This window comes from Ixodes scapularis, unplaced genomic scaffold (genome assembly GCF_016920785.2).
Source record: "Ixodes scapularis isolate PalLabHiFi unplaced genomic scaffold, ASM1692078v2 PGA_scaffold5__190_contigs__length_132052651, whole genome shotgun sequence".
Classification (NCBI taxonomy): Eukaryota; Metazoa; Arthropoda; class Arachnida; order Ixodida; family Ixodidae; genus Ixodes; species Ixodes scapularis.
The window spans coordinates 53,803,226-53,817,306 of record NW_024609880.1 but is presented as its reverse complement, the minus strand read 5'-3'; the positions used below and the strand labels follow the sequence as shown (position 1 = coordinate 53,817,306).

Sequence of the window (14,081 nt, the reverse complement as noted above, 5' to 3'; positions counted from 1 at the left end):
GAGAAAAGTTCTCTCGGGAGCCGCTAGGTCGGTGCGTGCGTACGTGACCACAGTCTTATTTGACCCAGACCCGGCCCAATAGGATGCCTACCTGATCGAGCAGGGCCCAGACCTGGCCCAGTAGGCCAAGGCATGCCTCATCTCTTAAATTCAAAGCTGCCCTGGGAAGGTGTTGGTGCATTTGGTTCGTCTTAGCCTAATTTGTACGAAAGACGCTGTCAAGACATTACGTGTTGGGTAAAATGCGAATGTAAACAAAGAGATTTTAATAGCATTTGTTCAAAAGATGAAAAAAGTTTTGAGACATTATAGAGCATATACAAGTCACAGATTCCATGGAGTCCAGTATGAATTGAAGTCATGATGGAATTAAAATATTCCGTATTTGCGTGTTCGTCACAGCGAGTTTGCAGTTTGGCTTTTTTGTTTCTTTCAAATCTAAACGATCATTGTGGTAACGTTTTCGTCTCAACGTTTTACAAAGTGTGCTACACCACTGCCCGAGCCCGGCCCAGGCCTGGAAACAATCCTTGCTACCCGGCCCGGGCTTTTGGGTAGGTCCGGCCCTGTGCAGAGCTCTAATGCTTTCCTGATCCTTTGGGTGAAAAAAAAGAGGGCTTGTTCCTCAAAGAAATGACAAATCTGCCGAAGGTATCTTGAGCACATCTTCACGACTACCTATTTGAGCTGCCTGGTTCGTATATGCAAGAACGACTTAAAAACTACTAGTCCTTAAACGTGTTCAACTGCTCCGTGACTGGCAAGGCATCGGCAATGGGCACCTACCGTAAAATACAGAGCAACTGCCCATTCTACAATAAGTGCCCATTCCTCAATTTTGAAAAAATTGGGAAGATACACAAAGGACGTATCTTTACGTATTGTTGACCTAACGAGTGCCCAACCCCCAGTTTTACGTGGTTATCTTGAAATTTTTAGTTGGAGCTTGCTCGGGATGTTACGGTACCTCCCCCAGGCACCAAAGATAAGCGCCAAGCTTCCCCGCATGGGTCGCTGAGCTCAGTCTCAGTTTTAGTTGACAATCTTCCGAAAGCTTCGATTACGCTTCTCCTCGGCACGACTTGAGTCTCTGTGGCGCACCATTTGGTAATGTTTCGACTCGCTTACTTTGGTAATCAAGGTTTCTTTCCCAGAGTGCCGTGTCACCTCGCGTTTATACGTGCCATTATGGCATCGTTGGTAGTTGTCGTTTCACGTACGGGGATAGTCGGTTGCGTCTGTCGCATTGCACCATTTGTCAGCAGTGCGTCAAAGCAGGCTATCACCATCCGCTAATGGCCCCGTCCGCGATTGCCCAGGCTGGGCGGTTGCATGGACGGTGTCCCTCGTCTCGAGATGATCAAAGAACTTCATATGCGACATTTAGATCGTGCCGGCGCGCGTCAGCCACTCAAAAAGCGACCTGGGGGGCATTTCTAGAGCGTAGCTCTCTTGCAACTGCTTGCCAGTGAACCGAGAGTCGTTGCGCATCCACCCAAAAACCCAAGGTAAACATGAGAGAACCAGAAGTATCTCTCTTCCCCAATCGTGGCGGCGGAAAGTGGAACAAACATCCCGCGTACGTTTTCTAAATTTTTTTTTTTATGCATCAATCACTCGCCGTAGGCTCGAGATAAATCTGACGACGTCACGAGCGACCATTTCTGATAGACAGAGCTTAGCTTTGATCTTGCAAATACTGCATAATCTTCAGTCTAGTCCCGTGCAGTTCCAGGGCTACCTACTAGACGGCACCAGCTTGCCAAACTTCTCTCTCGTCGTAAGCGGTTATACGAGAAAATGCAATGCACCCGAGCACAGTCAAACGCAAATGTGTTTGACTGCGACCAAAGAGCAATCACTTCCCGCACGGCAAGAGGGCTGACTGGCGGCGAATCATATTTTCGAACACACGCAATTCTCGTGAGAAAAGCGATCGCTCGCGAATGCCCGTTGCAAAATTGACGGCGCCCTCCGGTTTCTGCATCAAATAGCAAAAGAAGGGGCATGTCCAGTGGCGTCACTAAGGTCAGCAGCACCCGGGGCAATAGACCCAAAACACCCCCCCCCCCCCCCCCTTTCACTGCTCTGGTGGCATGCCACAACCCGATCCCCTCCCTCCCCTCCCTCCCTCCCTCCCCCCGTTGCGACACACCCCTGAGCACTGCACCGGGGGCAATCCCCCCCCCACTTGTGACGCCACTGGGCACGTCGCTATCCTCGATCCCGTTTTTAATAGGGAAATTGGGAGCGCATCAATGTAATCTAGGGCTTTTTAAAATACTCTGAGAGCTCATGGATTGAGTTATATGGCCATAAATAGATACTCTAAGAGATGCGTAGACAGCGCGAGATTGGCATCGGCGACGTACATGCCGTAGGCGGTTCCCAGCTGCCTCTCAGGTACCACCATCGCCACCAGAGGCCAGAAGGAGCATGCCAGGAGCGAGTAATTCAGCCCCATGTACACCTGCACAACAAGAGAGATGACGCGGTCGGCAAACGAGCTGAGCGATGCGAGTGGACTCTAAGAGTACGGTTGGTAGGATTTGTCAATATCGACGATGGATGCCCTACTACGCCAACCCCAATATCAACAGCGACAACAACAACGGACGTAATTTTCAGTGGTGGAAAGCGCCCATAACAGCTATCGTTGTAAAAAGTCTGAGCATTAGCGCATCGAGTCAAGTGTGATGCCTCAAAGTGTCAGCAGTTTCTCCTAGCACTTCGGTACATAGCAGTGAAGCTTGAGGCACGAGCGCGCCGATGCAAAGTGGTGAGGCTCGACGCCAGAGTGTTGGTGCAAAGCAGTGAAGCATGATGCGAGAGCCCAAAGTATTCCGTAGACGTCATTAGTCAATTTTTAGAATATTACTGCACCACAATTACTAAACGGTATTTGCGAATCATTCAATTTAGAATATTCATACGCTTCTAGGAATTAGCTGCTGGCATAATGTTGGCGCAAATTCGCAACATTTTAGTGAAGAGTAACAAGATGTAGCAAGCTAGGCATGTTGGAAAAACGTAGCGCAAATGGCGCAGCGATAACATTGCTGCATAAACCGTCCCTTTTGATTTAATTAATCTACGTTCAAAGATTACACAGAGGCAGATCGATCGCAAGCCACTCACCATGGCCACCCAGGGGTTGATGAAGGTGAAGGCCAGCAGGCTGTGGCTCACAAGGGTGCCCACCACCGCCACCGTCACCCACAGGAGATTACGTCCCACCAAATCCACCAGGATGCCGAACACAGGGCACGCAAAAGCCGTTATCAGGTATGGAGTGCTGCAAAGAGCGTTCCCTTAGCAGGTCCGGGTGCACCAACCGGACCAAACTCTCACGCTCCCAAAACAACAAATTTCTTGCCGCAATTGCTGCACAGAATATCGTTGTTGAAATGCGATAGAATTCTGCAGTCTTGTGTTGCACAAACATTTCTTTATTAACCCCTTAAGCGTTTTTAGTTCTTGGGAATTCCTGACCCTCAACTGCTTAAGAAAGGAAGTGGGTTATCAAAAAATATTTTTTGTTTATTGGTCTATGCTGATATCATAACTGCAATCAGATTTCAGATATCTCGTTGTCAAAAGTTAACAAAATAAAATATTAACTAGCTAATTTGAGGATGCATTTTAAAAAACATTGATAAAAACGTTAATAAAAAAAAGGTATCATTTGCTTCCTAAAGAAATGCCATACAAGCTAAAGCTATTTTTCTTTCTTTAGCATTATATGATCATGTAAAAAAAATTAAAGTCAACAGAAGACATACAATAGAGACTATAAGAATGTCTAATAATGAAATGCTAGTGCTAATATACCAAAAAATATTATAATAAAAATAGCTTTAGCTTGCAGTCTAGTTTATTCCAAAGAAAATAATACCAAGTTTATAAAAATCGGTTGAACGCAAGTGAATCCAAAAGCCTATCAGGCCGGAGAATATGTAACGATGTTGAAGCTTCAGATGAGTGGAATGCCTTTGGTTTGAACTTCATACTAAGGGAGCTCAGACACGTGTAAAGAAAGCAGCCCCATATGCAACAATTGGTTAGCTTTAAGATGGGCCGTTTCAGGGGGCTGTCTTCAAAACACCAGCTTGTGAATGGGTGTGCCTGGCTCTCAGAGAAGCCCGGGACAATAATCCTGATCTGGGCCTGCCCTGTGCCTTGTGGAGAGAGTCTTCTTCATGCTGCCTGCATCCAAGAACTCTTTGTTGGCCTTGTGCAGCCTTCAACTGTCTTTCTCGATGCTCCTCTTGACGAGGGCAGTGCGAGCAGTGTAGCCCAGGCTGCAAGCCACACTCTTGTTCGTCTTCCTCACTCCCTGGTTGAAGACGCTCGCACCTTCAGCAACAGCCCTCTGTACACTGATGCGTGGGTGTCCTTCAAGATCTGCGCCCAGATGACGGAGTGCTGGCTTTCACTCGGATTCTGCGTCTTACCATCACTGCACCGCTGGACCAAGTCCTTGTCAGTGAGTCTGGCAAACACTGGTTCCAGTGCTTTTCAAACAAAGCCAGAGAGGGCTTTCTTGTGGCCACAGGGCTGCTCGTCGTTGGCAACTGCTCTGTTGTAAGAACACCATGAACAGGCTCCCTGAGGGCAGAGGCCGTGGTCGGGAGACCTGTCAGTAGATGACATGTGGTGAAGGGTGGCTTGCACAGCTGTCTGTATAGCAGGAATGTCATGGCTGTGAGTCTGAAGGGCGTAACCATAGTAGTAAGTTATTGTCTTTATCCTTTTTTGCGCCAACCTGCCCTTTCCTCCGAGCACTTTGCCTTGAGCCTTCTTTCCAACAACAAGCGTCCGCAAAGCTGATCCCATCCGTTTGTGGACGTGGTTGAGGCAGTCCTTTTCAATTTCCACGCACCCGCCTGTGAGAGCATGATGCGTCCTGCTGTCTCCGTCACAGAGGACCAATGTGTAGTGCAGAACGTGCTTCTCGAATGACCTTCTGACCATGATGAGCGCTGCCGCCACCTTTATTCGGCCAGACTTGCAGCCAATGTTTTTTTTGCAGTCTGGCTTGTGCTCAGCAAACCACGCGCTGTAGTTTTCCTCTTCAAGCTTTGAGCCAAGTGAACATCCCAAGCAGAGGCTGCACAGGACGATGTGGTCAATCACCAGGCCTCTGTACAGCTCCACGATGCAGCCCACACCAATGTGAGATGTGAGACTTGCTTCTTCCAGGTGCCATCATACATGACGTCAATGTCGTTGGGAAGGTTGAGAAAGTCCGCATAGAGGACCCTCACAGCCTCAGCACTTTCTGTTTCACAAGCCGCTGCTAACAGCCCACAGGTTTGCATCATTGTCGGCAAGTGGTGCTGTAAAGTCTTATAGTGAAGGCCTCTGTGAGAAAGGTTCAAGGCCACACAAAAGACGGAGAGTGCAGTGGACCCTTTTCCAATGGACTGGATTCCCTTCACAGCTCTCACGTTGAGCTCAAAAGGGGGTAATCCTTGCCTCCCCTCGAGTTCTAGGCAACGAAAAATGCTTCTCGCAGAAGCCGCACGACAGGCACGTCAGCACCACCTTCACAGCCATTCCGTACTCCTTCTCCTTGGCTTTCTCGAGCGTAGGCGCAGCCAATCTGCACTGCCCACATTTGGTGGTCACAAAGAACATGTTCAACACCTTCAAATCCATGATCAATGATCACAAAGTGCGTGCCAGAATCTGTCCCTTCATCCTCGACAGTGACATTGATGAGGTCAAACTTCCGTTGTGTTCCATGACTTTGCGGTGAAATCCTGCTTCAACTCGTCAGCCCGCACAGCACGTTGAGCAGTTTCACTTGCCATGCAGAAATGCGAGTCGAGTCATGACGCGCTAGGGCTGAAGCCACCGTCTTCATCGCTCACATCAAGGGTAAGCACCTCGGAAGACGATGCAGCTGCTGGCAGTTGAACCTGCCGCATGTCTGCCACAAACGATGCAGCTGGCGATGCGAGCGAAGTCCTCTTGTTCCATGCCTGACACTTTTACTTGCCGTACGCACGCTGCATTGAAACCTTCACACTAGGCATCGCGATCACTACCGATGTCTCCTAAAGATGTGGAGCTAAACCAGGCAAACACCGAAAAATGATGTGCTTAAAATCAAAACGTAACCACTAGCAGACGACAAACAACAATCTCAGCTGCTCCCGGCTCCTGGCACGCCGCGAGGGAGGGGAGGAGGGAGAGGAGAACAACATGTTTCACGAGAGGAGGCATGCGCTTCGGCTAACAGCGACAGCGCTCGCTGTGGTTTATGCTCCTTAGCCAATCGGTAGCTCGGTTTTTTTCTCAGAGGAAACGCGGTGGTTCTGTGCTTTCCAAGGGTGGACACAATTTTGAATGGCATCAAAAATTTACTCTTAAAAAAAAGTGTCCACGACTTCTTTTGGAGGGTATCTCCACGCCACAGATTTGACTCCTCCATGACTCCAGTTTGTAGAGTCACTTAACTCTTATTTAAAGAGAGTCCTGCGACTCTCAACACACTCGAATCATGTTAGTGTACGGGCGACTCCAGGTGACGTAGTCAATTGCGACTCTAGTACTGACTGTCGCCCTGTCTTGAGTACCATATAGCAGCCCTAATCGAGTGTCAGTTTGTTGTACAAGAGACTTCCCAGCACCTGCAAGATTCAACTTCATTCAACCTAAAAAAGAGTAGCAACATCAACTGCGTGCAAGTATAAAAGTTGAAATGCAAACTTCGATTCCACCTAAAAATGGTTAATTCAACTGTCTGTAAGCGTAAACGTCGAAATGCAGATTAAAGACCTTGCAATTTCCTTCCTGAAACATGGAACAATGAATGATGATGCTCTGAATTATGTGTATGTCGGCCTATGGTTTCAGAGTGTGCTGTGCAAGTGCCAACTTACACTACAAAGAATGTTCGCCCCATTTTACAGCAAAAGGTGCGGTTCAATATTGCCGGCATGGTTTCCCCTTATCTTGAAACTGTACAGTTTGTAAAAATAAGGCATATAATTTTATAAAATAACGGAACACTTTTAGCTCCACTTTAAGAACAGTTATCCATTTTCCATTTACCGCAAAAGTTGCCGGTTCTATTCGCAACTTTCACAACCTATAGAGGGCACACCGGTGCCTATCAAAATGGCTGTCATCTGGATGATCGTCATAGAACAGCGGTGCGAGGTTGGGTTTGGGACGCGTAAGTAATTCTAGTTTTGCTATCTACGAGCAGTATTAGACCCTTACATTATTTTTTCACGCCAGGAAGGTGTAGGCAAGCCCATTTATTATGAGGCTGTCATGATTCTAAAACATGACATAAAAGGAGGTTGAAGGGGCAAGAAGAAAGAAGATGATGCCACGTGAGACAACGATTTTTGGAAGGGAAGAAAAAGAAGAGGACGGCGAAGCAGGGATAATCGAAGACAGAGACCGGGAGGAAGTGGCGGATGGGGTCCATGGCTACGCTCCAGGACGCGCCCGACCCTTGCTGTGCACAAGCTGTCGCGGTGAGAGTTCCACACTCCCCTTCAGATGCCTAGGAGACAGGGGCCTTCGCTGCTTTGGGCAAGTCGCTTTGGTTCGTCGACGCAACGAACTTCAACTGTAAGGCCTGCTCCGAACAGCATCATTTCTTGGAACTGTAGATGTACTTAACCGTGTGTGCATTATTTCCCCTTTTACTGTGTACATACTCCCATGCTTTCCGTCATATCTTCGTCTTGTTTTTTGTAAATATAATGCGTTGTAAATTATTCGTTTTCGGCATCGCCTCTATCGCATTCGCAACGTCTCCGGCCGAACTGTGACAATGGCGAGCTTGCCAGGATACTTCTAACATCCTGATATTACGAAGTCCGAGATGCGCGAATGTTGATAGAGATATGCCGATACACAGAAGTGCAATTTAGAGCGAGTCATCACTACGTAAAACATGTGCCGGTAGTGAGGACCCAGTCTCATTATTTCAGGGCCATGGAAGTTCCTTCAAAATAACGCTCGTAGTGCAAGGTGATGAGATGGATCTGCGTAAGGTGCAAGAGATTGGAAACGCTGTAGGACTAGAAGGGATCGCACTGAAAGACTGGTTGAACGGTTTGCTCGAGGCAGAAAAGGCTGACCTGAGAGAAGAGCAAAAGTGGCAAGAGTTGCTACAAAAAGAAGGCGAGCGGGGACGTTTTGCCTCGGGAAAGGAACAAGAGTGGAGAGAAGAAAGCGCCACGGAAATGGCACGCATAAAGACGGAATGCAACCACCTGGAGGAAATGATAGCGCTGCTGGAAGCTGCAGAGGAGGCACAAAATGGTGCGGAAATGTCGAAGGATGACGTCTCACTGCAGATAGAAGGTCCACAAAGGAGGAAAGCTTCGGAGCTTACGGGAAATTCTGACGAGGCTTGTCCGCTTGTCGCAGAAAACGACAAGATGAAAAGTAAGAGAGGGTCCTTCGGAGACTCGGATCCCCATTTAAGAGCTGGTGCGGAAGCTGAAGCTTCAGCCTTTGCAAGCGGAGAAGATGCTGAGGTGAAGATGCGGCCCATGGTCGTACTGAAGAAGGCCCAGCAAAGCAAAAGGAGGGCTAATGTACGGATGGCTACTTCTGCTGGTCAGAAAGTAAAGAGCAGAAAACATCTGGCACGTGTGGTTCACCGGAGTGCTCAGTGGAGACCCCGGTTGAACGCTCAAAAGACGCTGCTAGGGCCGTGCAACGGTAAGCTTAGGAGGCCACGAATTGGCGCGCAATTGAAAGGTCACAGTGTCTGCAACGGAGTAAAAATGCCAAACAAGAAGCCAAGCGCGCGCTGTGCTGACGTTGGAATTGCGATCTACCCTATCGCGATTGACCGCGCTCAGTTAAGCTGTTACCCTGAGATGCTATTGAGCGTTTTGGTGGACTGGACGGCCAAAAGACCCAGACTGGGAGGGTAGCTGAGCACTATGATTTGATTCCATTCCTGGCTGAAACGATTAGACTGGGTCTTTTCCTTTTTCGCAAACGTCAATCCTGATATTTCTAAGTACATCTGCTTTGTATCTCTAGATTCTGTTTGGCAATTTTGAAGTGCTTTCGTCACGAGGAGAGGTGTTTTTGTATTCGTGGCTTGTAGTAAAAAAGTGCAGTATGAAAGGAGGTTGAACATTGGAAAATAATTACTTTGTGTTATTTTTCGGCACGTGGTAGTCAGATTTTCGGAAAGGTGCTCCTTCGTTCGGTGATTTTTGTTCTGTACGGAATTATTCAGTTTTGAAATGATCTTAGCGCTCAGTGATTATGCTTTGAAGGTTAGAAAAGTTTTGTGTATTCAATTATGTCGCTTTTCAAGTGTTCAAAATAGGGGGGACTTTTATACATGGGGAAGTGCATGTTCCAAAAAAAAAAATTAACTACGATTTTGTTTTGAAGATAAGAAAAGTAAGTTAAACGGATCTACGAGACTTTATGTGCATAAAGTACTGCGCAATGCTTGTGAAGAGCCAGAATTTCAGTTTGGTTATTTGTGGGAATTTGGGAAGATGATGCAGCTGCTGCATATCAGTGAGTCAATAATTACATATTCGGAGGTTCCAAAGGCAGATAAAAAAAAAAAAGTTTAAATAGTTGAGGATGTTTAGGAATGTCGGAACTTCGATATTTCGCGTCACTTGATTGCGCTTTATTTTTCACGCTGTGTTTCCTGAACGATTGTGATTGGAGGCAATGATTTGTGGATGGAAACTCTTCAAGAAACCTGTGCTGTGAAAGTGTAGCTGTGGAGGATGGCCATTGTGCTTGGTGGTCAACTACCGCAGGACAGCACCTTCTGTAGATGAAGATCTCAAGAAAGAACTTCATGTTATGAAATTCTCGTTTGCGGGGGGTAATGTCATGATTCTAAAGCATGACATAAAAGGAGGTTGAAGGGGCAAGAAGAAAGAAGATGATGCCACGTGAGACAACGATTTTTGGAAGGGAAGAAAAAGAAGAGGACGGCGAAGCAGGGATAATCGAAGACAGAGACCGGGAGGAAGTGGCGGATGGGGTCCATGGCTACGCTCCAGGACGCGCCCGACCCTTGCTGTGCACAAGCTGTCGCGGTGAGAGTTCCACACTCCCCTTCAGATGCCTAGGAGACAGGGGCCTTCGCTGCTTTGGGCAAGTCGCTCCGGTTCGTCGACGCAACGAACTTCAACTGTAAGGCCTGCTCCGAACAGCATCATTTCTTGGAACTGTAGATGTACTTAACCGTGTGTGCATTATTTCCCCTTTTACTGTGTACATACTCCCATGCTTTCCGTTATATCTTCGTCTTGTTTTTTGTAAATATAATGCGTTGTAAATTATTCGTTTTCGGCATCGCCTCTATCGCATTCGCAACGTCTCCGGCCGAACCGTGACGGAGGCCAATCATCCAGAAGACTGCTAGGCGAAAATCAGTCCACTTCCAGCTGGATTATAGAACTGGAAATGAGGCAGTCGAGCTGGGTTCCAGCTGGACCCAGCTGGGATCCAACTGGACCCAGCTGGAATCCAGCTGGACTGCCCCATTTCCAGTTCCATAATCCAGCTGGAAGTGGACTGATTTTTGCCTGGATAGGGAGCGCGATTCTCACACCGCTGTACCACCATCGCTGAAAGTTGTGGACAGAGTAAAACTTCCGCCGAGTTCACCGCAGCTCTCTCTCTCTCTCTCTGGAGACTCGCTTCCTTCTCCGTCGTTTAACCAGCGATAACAGGCATGAAAAAAGAGGTCAAGGCTAACCCGCGACTGGCTATTCTCCGAATCAATTAGTGGCCGCATGTTAATAGAAGCGTCGAAGGTAACTCTCCAAGGACCGAGCCGTTGTGGTAAAACTGGTCATGGAGGGACGATGCGAGGCAGGATGGAACAAAAGAGTTTCCCCTCGAATTATGCTACTGGGGGGGGGTATTCACACAGGCGGCATGCTTTGCGGCACGGGCGTCGGTTTAACAAATATTTCAGAATAGCAAACTTTAAAAAAATCCCCAGCAGTTTTCCTATGCATTCTATGCAAAAATGTTTCAATTAAACGAAAAACGAATTTCGAAATAGTGAATATTTTAGTTCAACGAACTTGATCTTTAGACCCAGGGTTATTTTTTAAATCAATTTGATGAAGTTTTGTGCTCAGCAGTGGTGGCATAGCCGATGCCTGCCGTCCCACCGCCACCTCTGCAGCGGTGGTGTATCATCATTGGTGTTTACAGCGCCACCAAGGCAAAGCGGCGGTGCAGTAGATGAAAACGAATTATGTGGTGTCTGTATCTTCTTTGTCATCGGTTCTGTTCAGCCATCTTAGTTTTGAGTAACAACGGCAGGACAGCAGTTTGTGCGCCAACTTTCATAATGAGTACGACGAAACGTAAGTGGTTGTCTCAGACAAGCTCAAAATCTTTCAGCATCTGGACAACGGTCAAAGGCAAGTGAACGTTGCAAAGGACTATGGGATTCCACTGTCGACGTTTTCAACGATAGTACGACAATGACAGTTGTCAACAAAGTTGTCAACGATATGACCACATGATTTTTCACTTTGCTTAGGAACTGAGGAGGAGAGATGAGGAGGAAGTAGTTGGAAAATCAGTTCATGGTCTCTTCAAAGAAGATGTTTCAAATACCTTTTTTTATGTTTTCTTTGTCACTACTCAATGTGCGCTTTATTTTTCTTCCAACATTCACAATAAAGTACTGCCAGAGGTTATACAGACCCTACTTCTAAAGGCGCACGTCACACAATGTTTCCAGTAGTTTCTGAGGACGAAAATCAAACTTGAATCCGACTTCCTGCAGTGGAAGCTAACGGGGTGCAAATACGAGCGTTAGCACGCTGACGGGTACCCGTAGCAGTCATGGGTTTCACAAAACACACCACCTAGCTAGGTGGTACCAAGCCAAGCCAAGATTTGTAGAACTCAAACCTTGTCCACCGATCTACGAGATAAAGCTGCCTAGTACGGGTCCCTATTGTTTCGTCAAAACTCATTTCGTGGAATTTCATTTTATGGACAGCATTACATTAACGCATGTTTCGTCGTCACTAACCTTTCGTCGTCACTAACCTTTCGTCGACACTCGTTAAACGAATTGCACGCTGTAGGGACATTTCGTCATGCATGTATCACAGGGGTGCACGTTAACCCAGCCCCCTACCTGCATTCACGCTGCTTTGCAGCGACAGTCTGTGGCGGCGCATTACAAAAATGTTAACCCACCTGGACGACCCATACATGCCGCTTTACGGCGACAGTCTCATGCAGCTGCATACAAAAAAAAAATAAACTGAGCTGTCGTTGAAACATTGCGGGCCGATGAAACGATCTGTCAATGAAATGTTGTTCGATGAACTGATGGCCACCACCCTGATACACTAACCAAGTGCCTCGCTCGCGCCCCCCAGGTTGGTTCCGAACCTTCCTTGACAAAAGCTTGAGGGTCATCCAATGCGCAAAGCACGTGTACAACAAGGAGCAGTACACGCTCGCTTTCACGCCGCCTGCACTCACAAGAACACATTATAAATGCTCCAAAAAAAAAAGGGCTGAAAAGTAAAACGAATGGGCGAGCACTCACCAATCAAACTCAAATCCACAGCTGGTTCTATGGGCATGCTGGCACGTGGGACACTTTTTTTCCAAGAACATTCTTCAATGTTTTGTTCGAAAGCCTGAAAGCGCCCGAAAGTTTGTAAGTCGCTTTACTTTTGGATGGATGGATGAATGGATGAATGAATGTTAATACCCTTTGTAACAGGCAGTCGCTTGCGCCACCAAGCTCAGGTCTAAAAAGACAACCACATGCTTCCTCCCGCTCTTCTAAGCCAATTTTCTCTCCCTAATTATCACCAGGCAGTGCAGGATATCACCAGGATGCCCTTTGGGGGATCGGGCAAAAAATCTAAAACCACCACCCTTGCCTTTTCCCCCGGACGAGGAAGTCGCCAATTTTCCTCTGGTCAAACCTTGCCGGCATTACCCCAGCACCGGACCCATTGGGGGACAGGGTTGAGACTTTGGGCTGGAGCCACACAGGAGGGAGTCCCAATTTTCCTCTGCCCCACCTGTCCCCAGCTGTGCTAGTTAGTTGTGCATCACTCAATTTTCCCTAGATAATTTCCACCAATCTTCTAATCTCCTCTTCGTGACTGTAATCCTTTTCTCTTCCATCCTTCCATCATTGCCAACAAAACCTAGGGACCCAGCCAAATCTGTCACCCCTTCAGGGAGGGCAGTGTGAAGCCCCGTGCACTTCAAAACAAAGTGCTCTAGTGTCTCACTCTCATTATGGCAAGCAGCACATAATGTGTCTGTCTCCTGAAATTTAGCTCTATACGTCCTCATCCTCGAAACTCCCGTTCTCGCCTCAAACAGTAAAGAACTTCCCAGTGAATTGTCAAACACATTTTTCTTTCTTATGTCCTGTTTTTGTGACCTGCTCATTGTTGGAGCTGATGTTTCCTGCATTCTTACCTACTACATTTTTCTTTCTGCATCTTTCACTGCCTTTTTCACTAAAGTGGTCTGCTCAGCCCCATCACCAATGTTTAGGTATTGAAATGTAAGCTTTCGGGTTCAGTTTGTCTATTTTGTGTTTAAACTTTTCATGCATAAATACTTAATAACTTCCGTGCCCACCACATATCATCCATTTCAGTCAACCATTGTTCACATTTCAACTTGCTAATTGCCTCCCTGCTCTCAAAAGACGACCAGCCCACGTCTCTTTCCACGTGCTCCCAGTGACAATCTGCTTACGCTTCTTTGCGGAATTTCTAATCCTGATTGAACCTTGGAGTTCATGCACAGAACTGCATTGCCAAAAGACAGTCCTGGTACCATCACCCCTTTTCATATACCTCTGACCACTTTGTATCTAATATAGTTCCATAGTGCCCTGAGCTTCATAACAAGTGAATTTCTTTTCCCTTTTCTAATTATATTCTCCACGTGTTCCTCTAGATATTTCCTTCCCTCATTGAGCCAGACTCCCAAATATTTGTATTTTATTCCTACATGGTCTATTACAATGTCTTGTATCCTCAGGGGTTCCCTCTTTTCATTGTTAAACACCACTACTCCAGACTTGTCACTATTAAAAC

At 47.1% G+C, this 14,081-nt stretch overlaps 1 protein-coding gene across 2 annotated transcripts in view; it reads right to left on the bottom strand.

The window, feature by feature from the left end:
- LOC8053363 (major facilitator superfamily domain-containing protein 1) overlaps nucleotides 1-14,081 on the bottom strand; it is a 43,902-nt gene that overhangs the window by 6,103 nt on the left and 23,718 nt on the right. For both annotated transcript variants that reach the window (XM_040206411.2, XM_029968903.4), the window contains exons 9-10: nucleotides 3,139-3,295; nucleotides 2,373-2,470 (exon numbers count right to left, since the gene is read on the bottom strand). In XM_040206411.2, coding sequence (XP_040062345.1) covers nucleotides 2,373-2,470; nucleotides 3,139-3,295 — 255 coding nt within the window. The remainder of the gene's footprint in view (nucleotides 1-2,372; nucleotides 2,471-3,138; nucleotides 3,296-14,081) is intronic.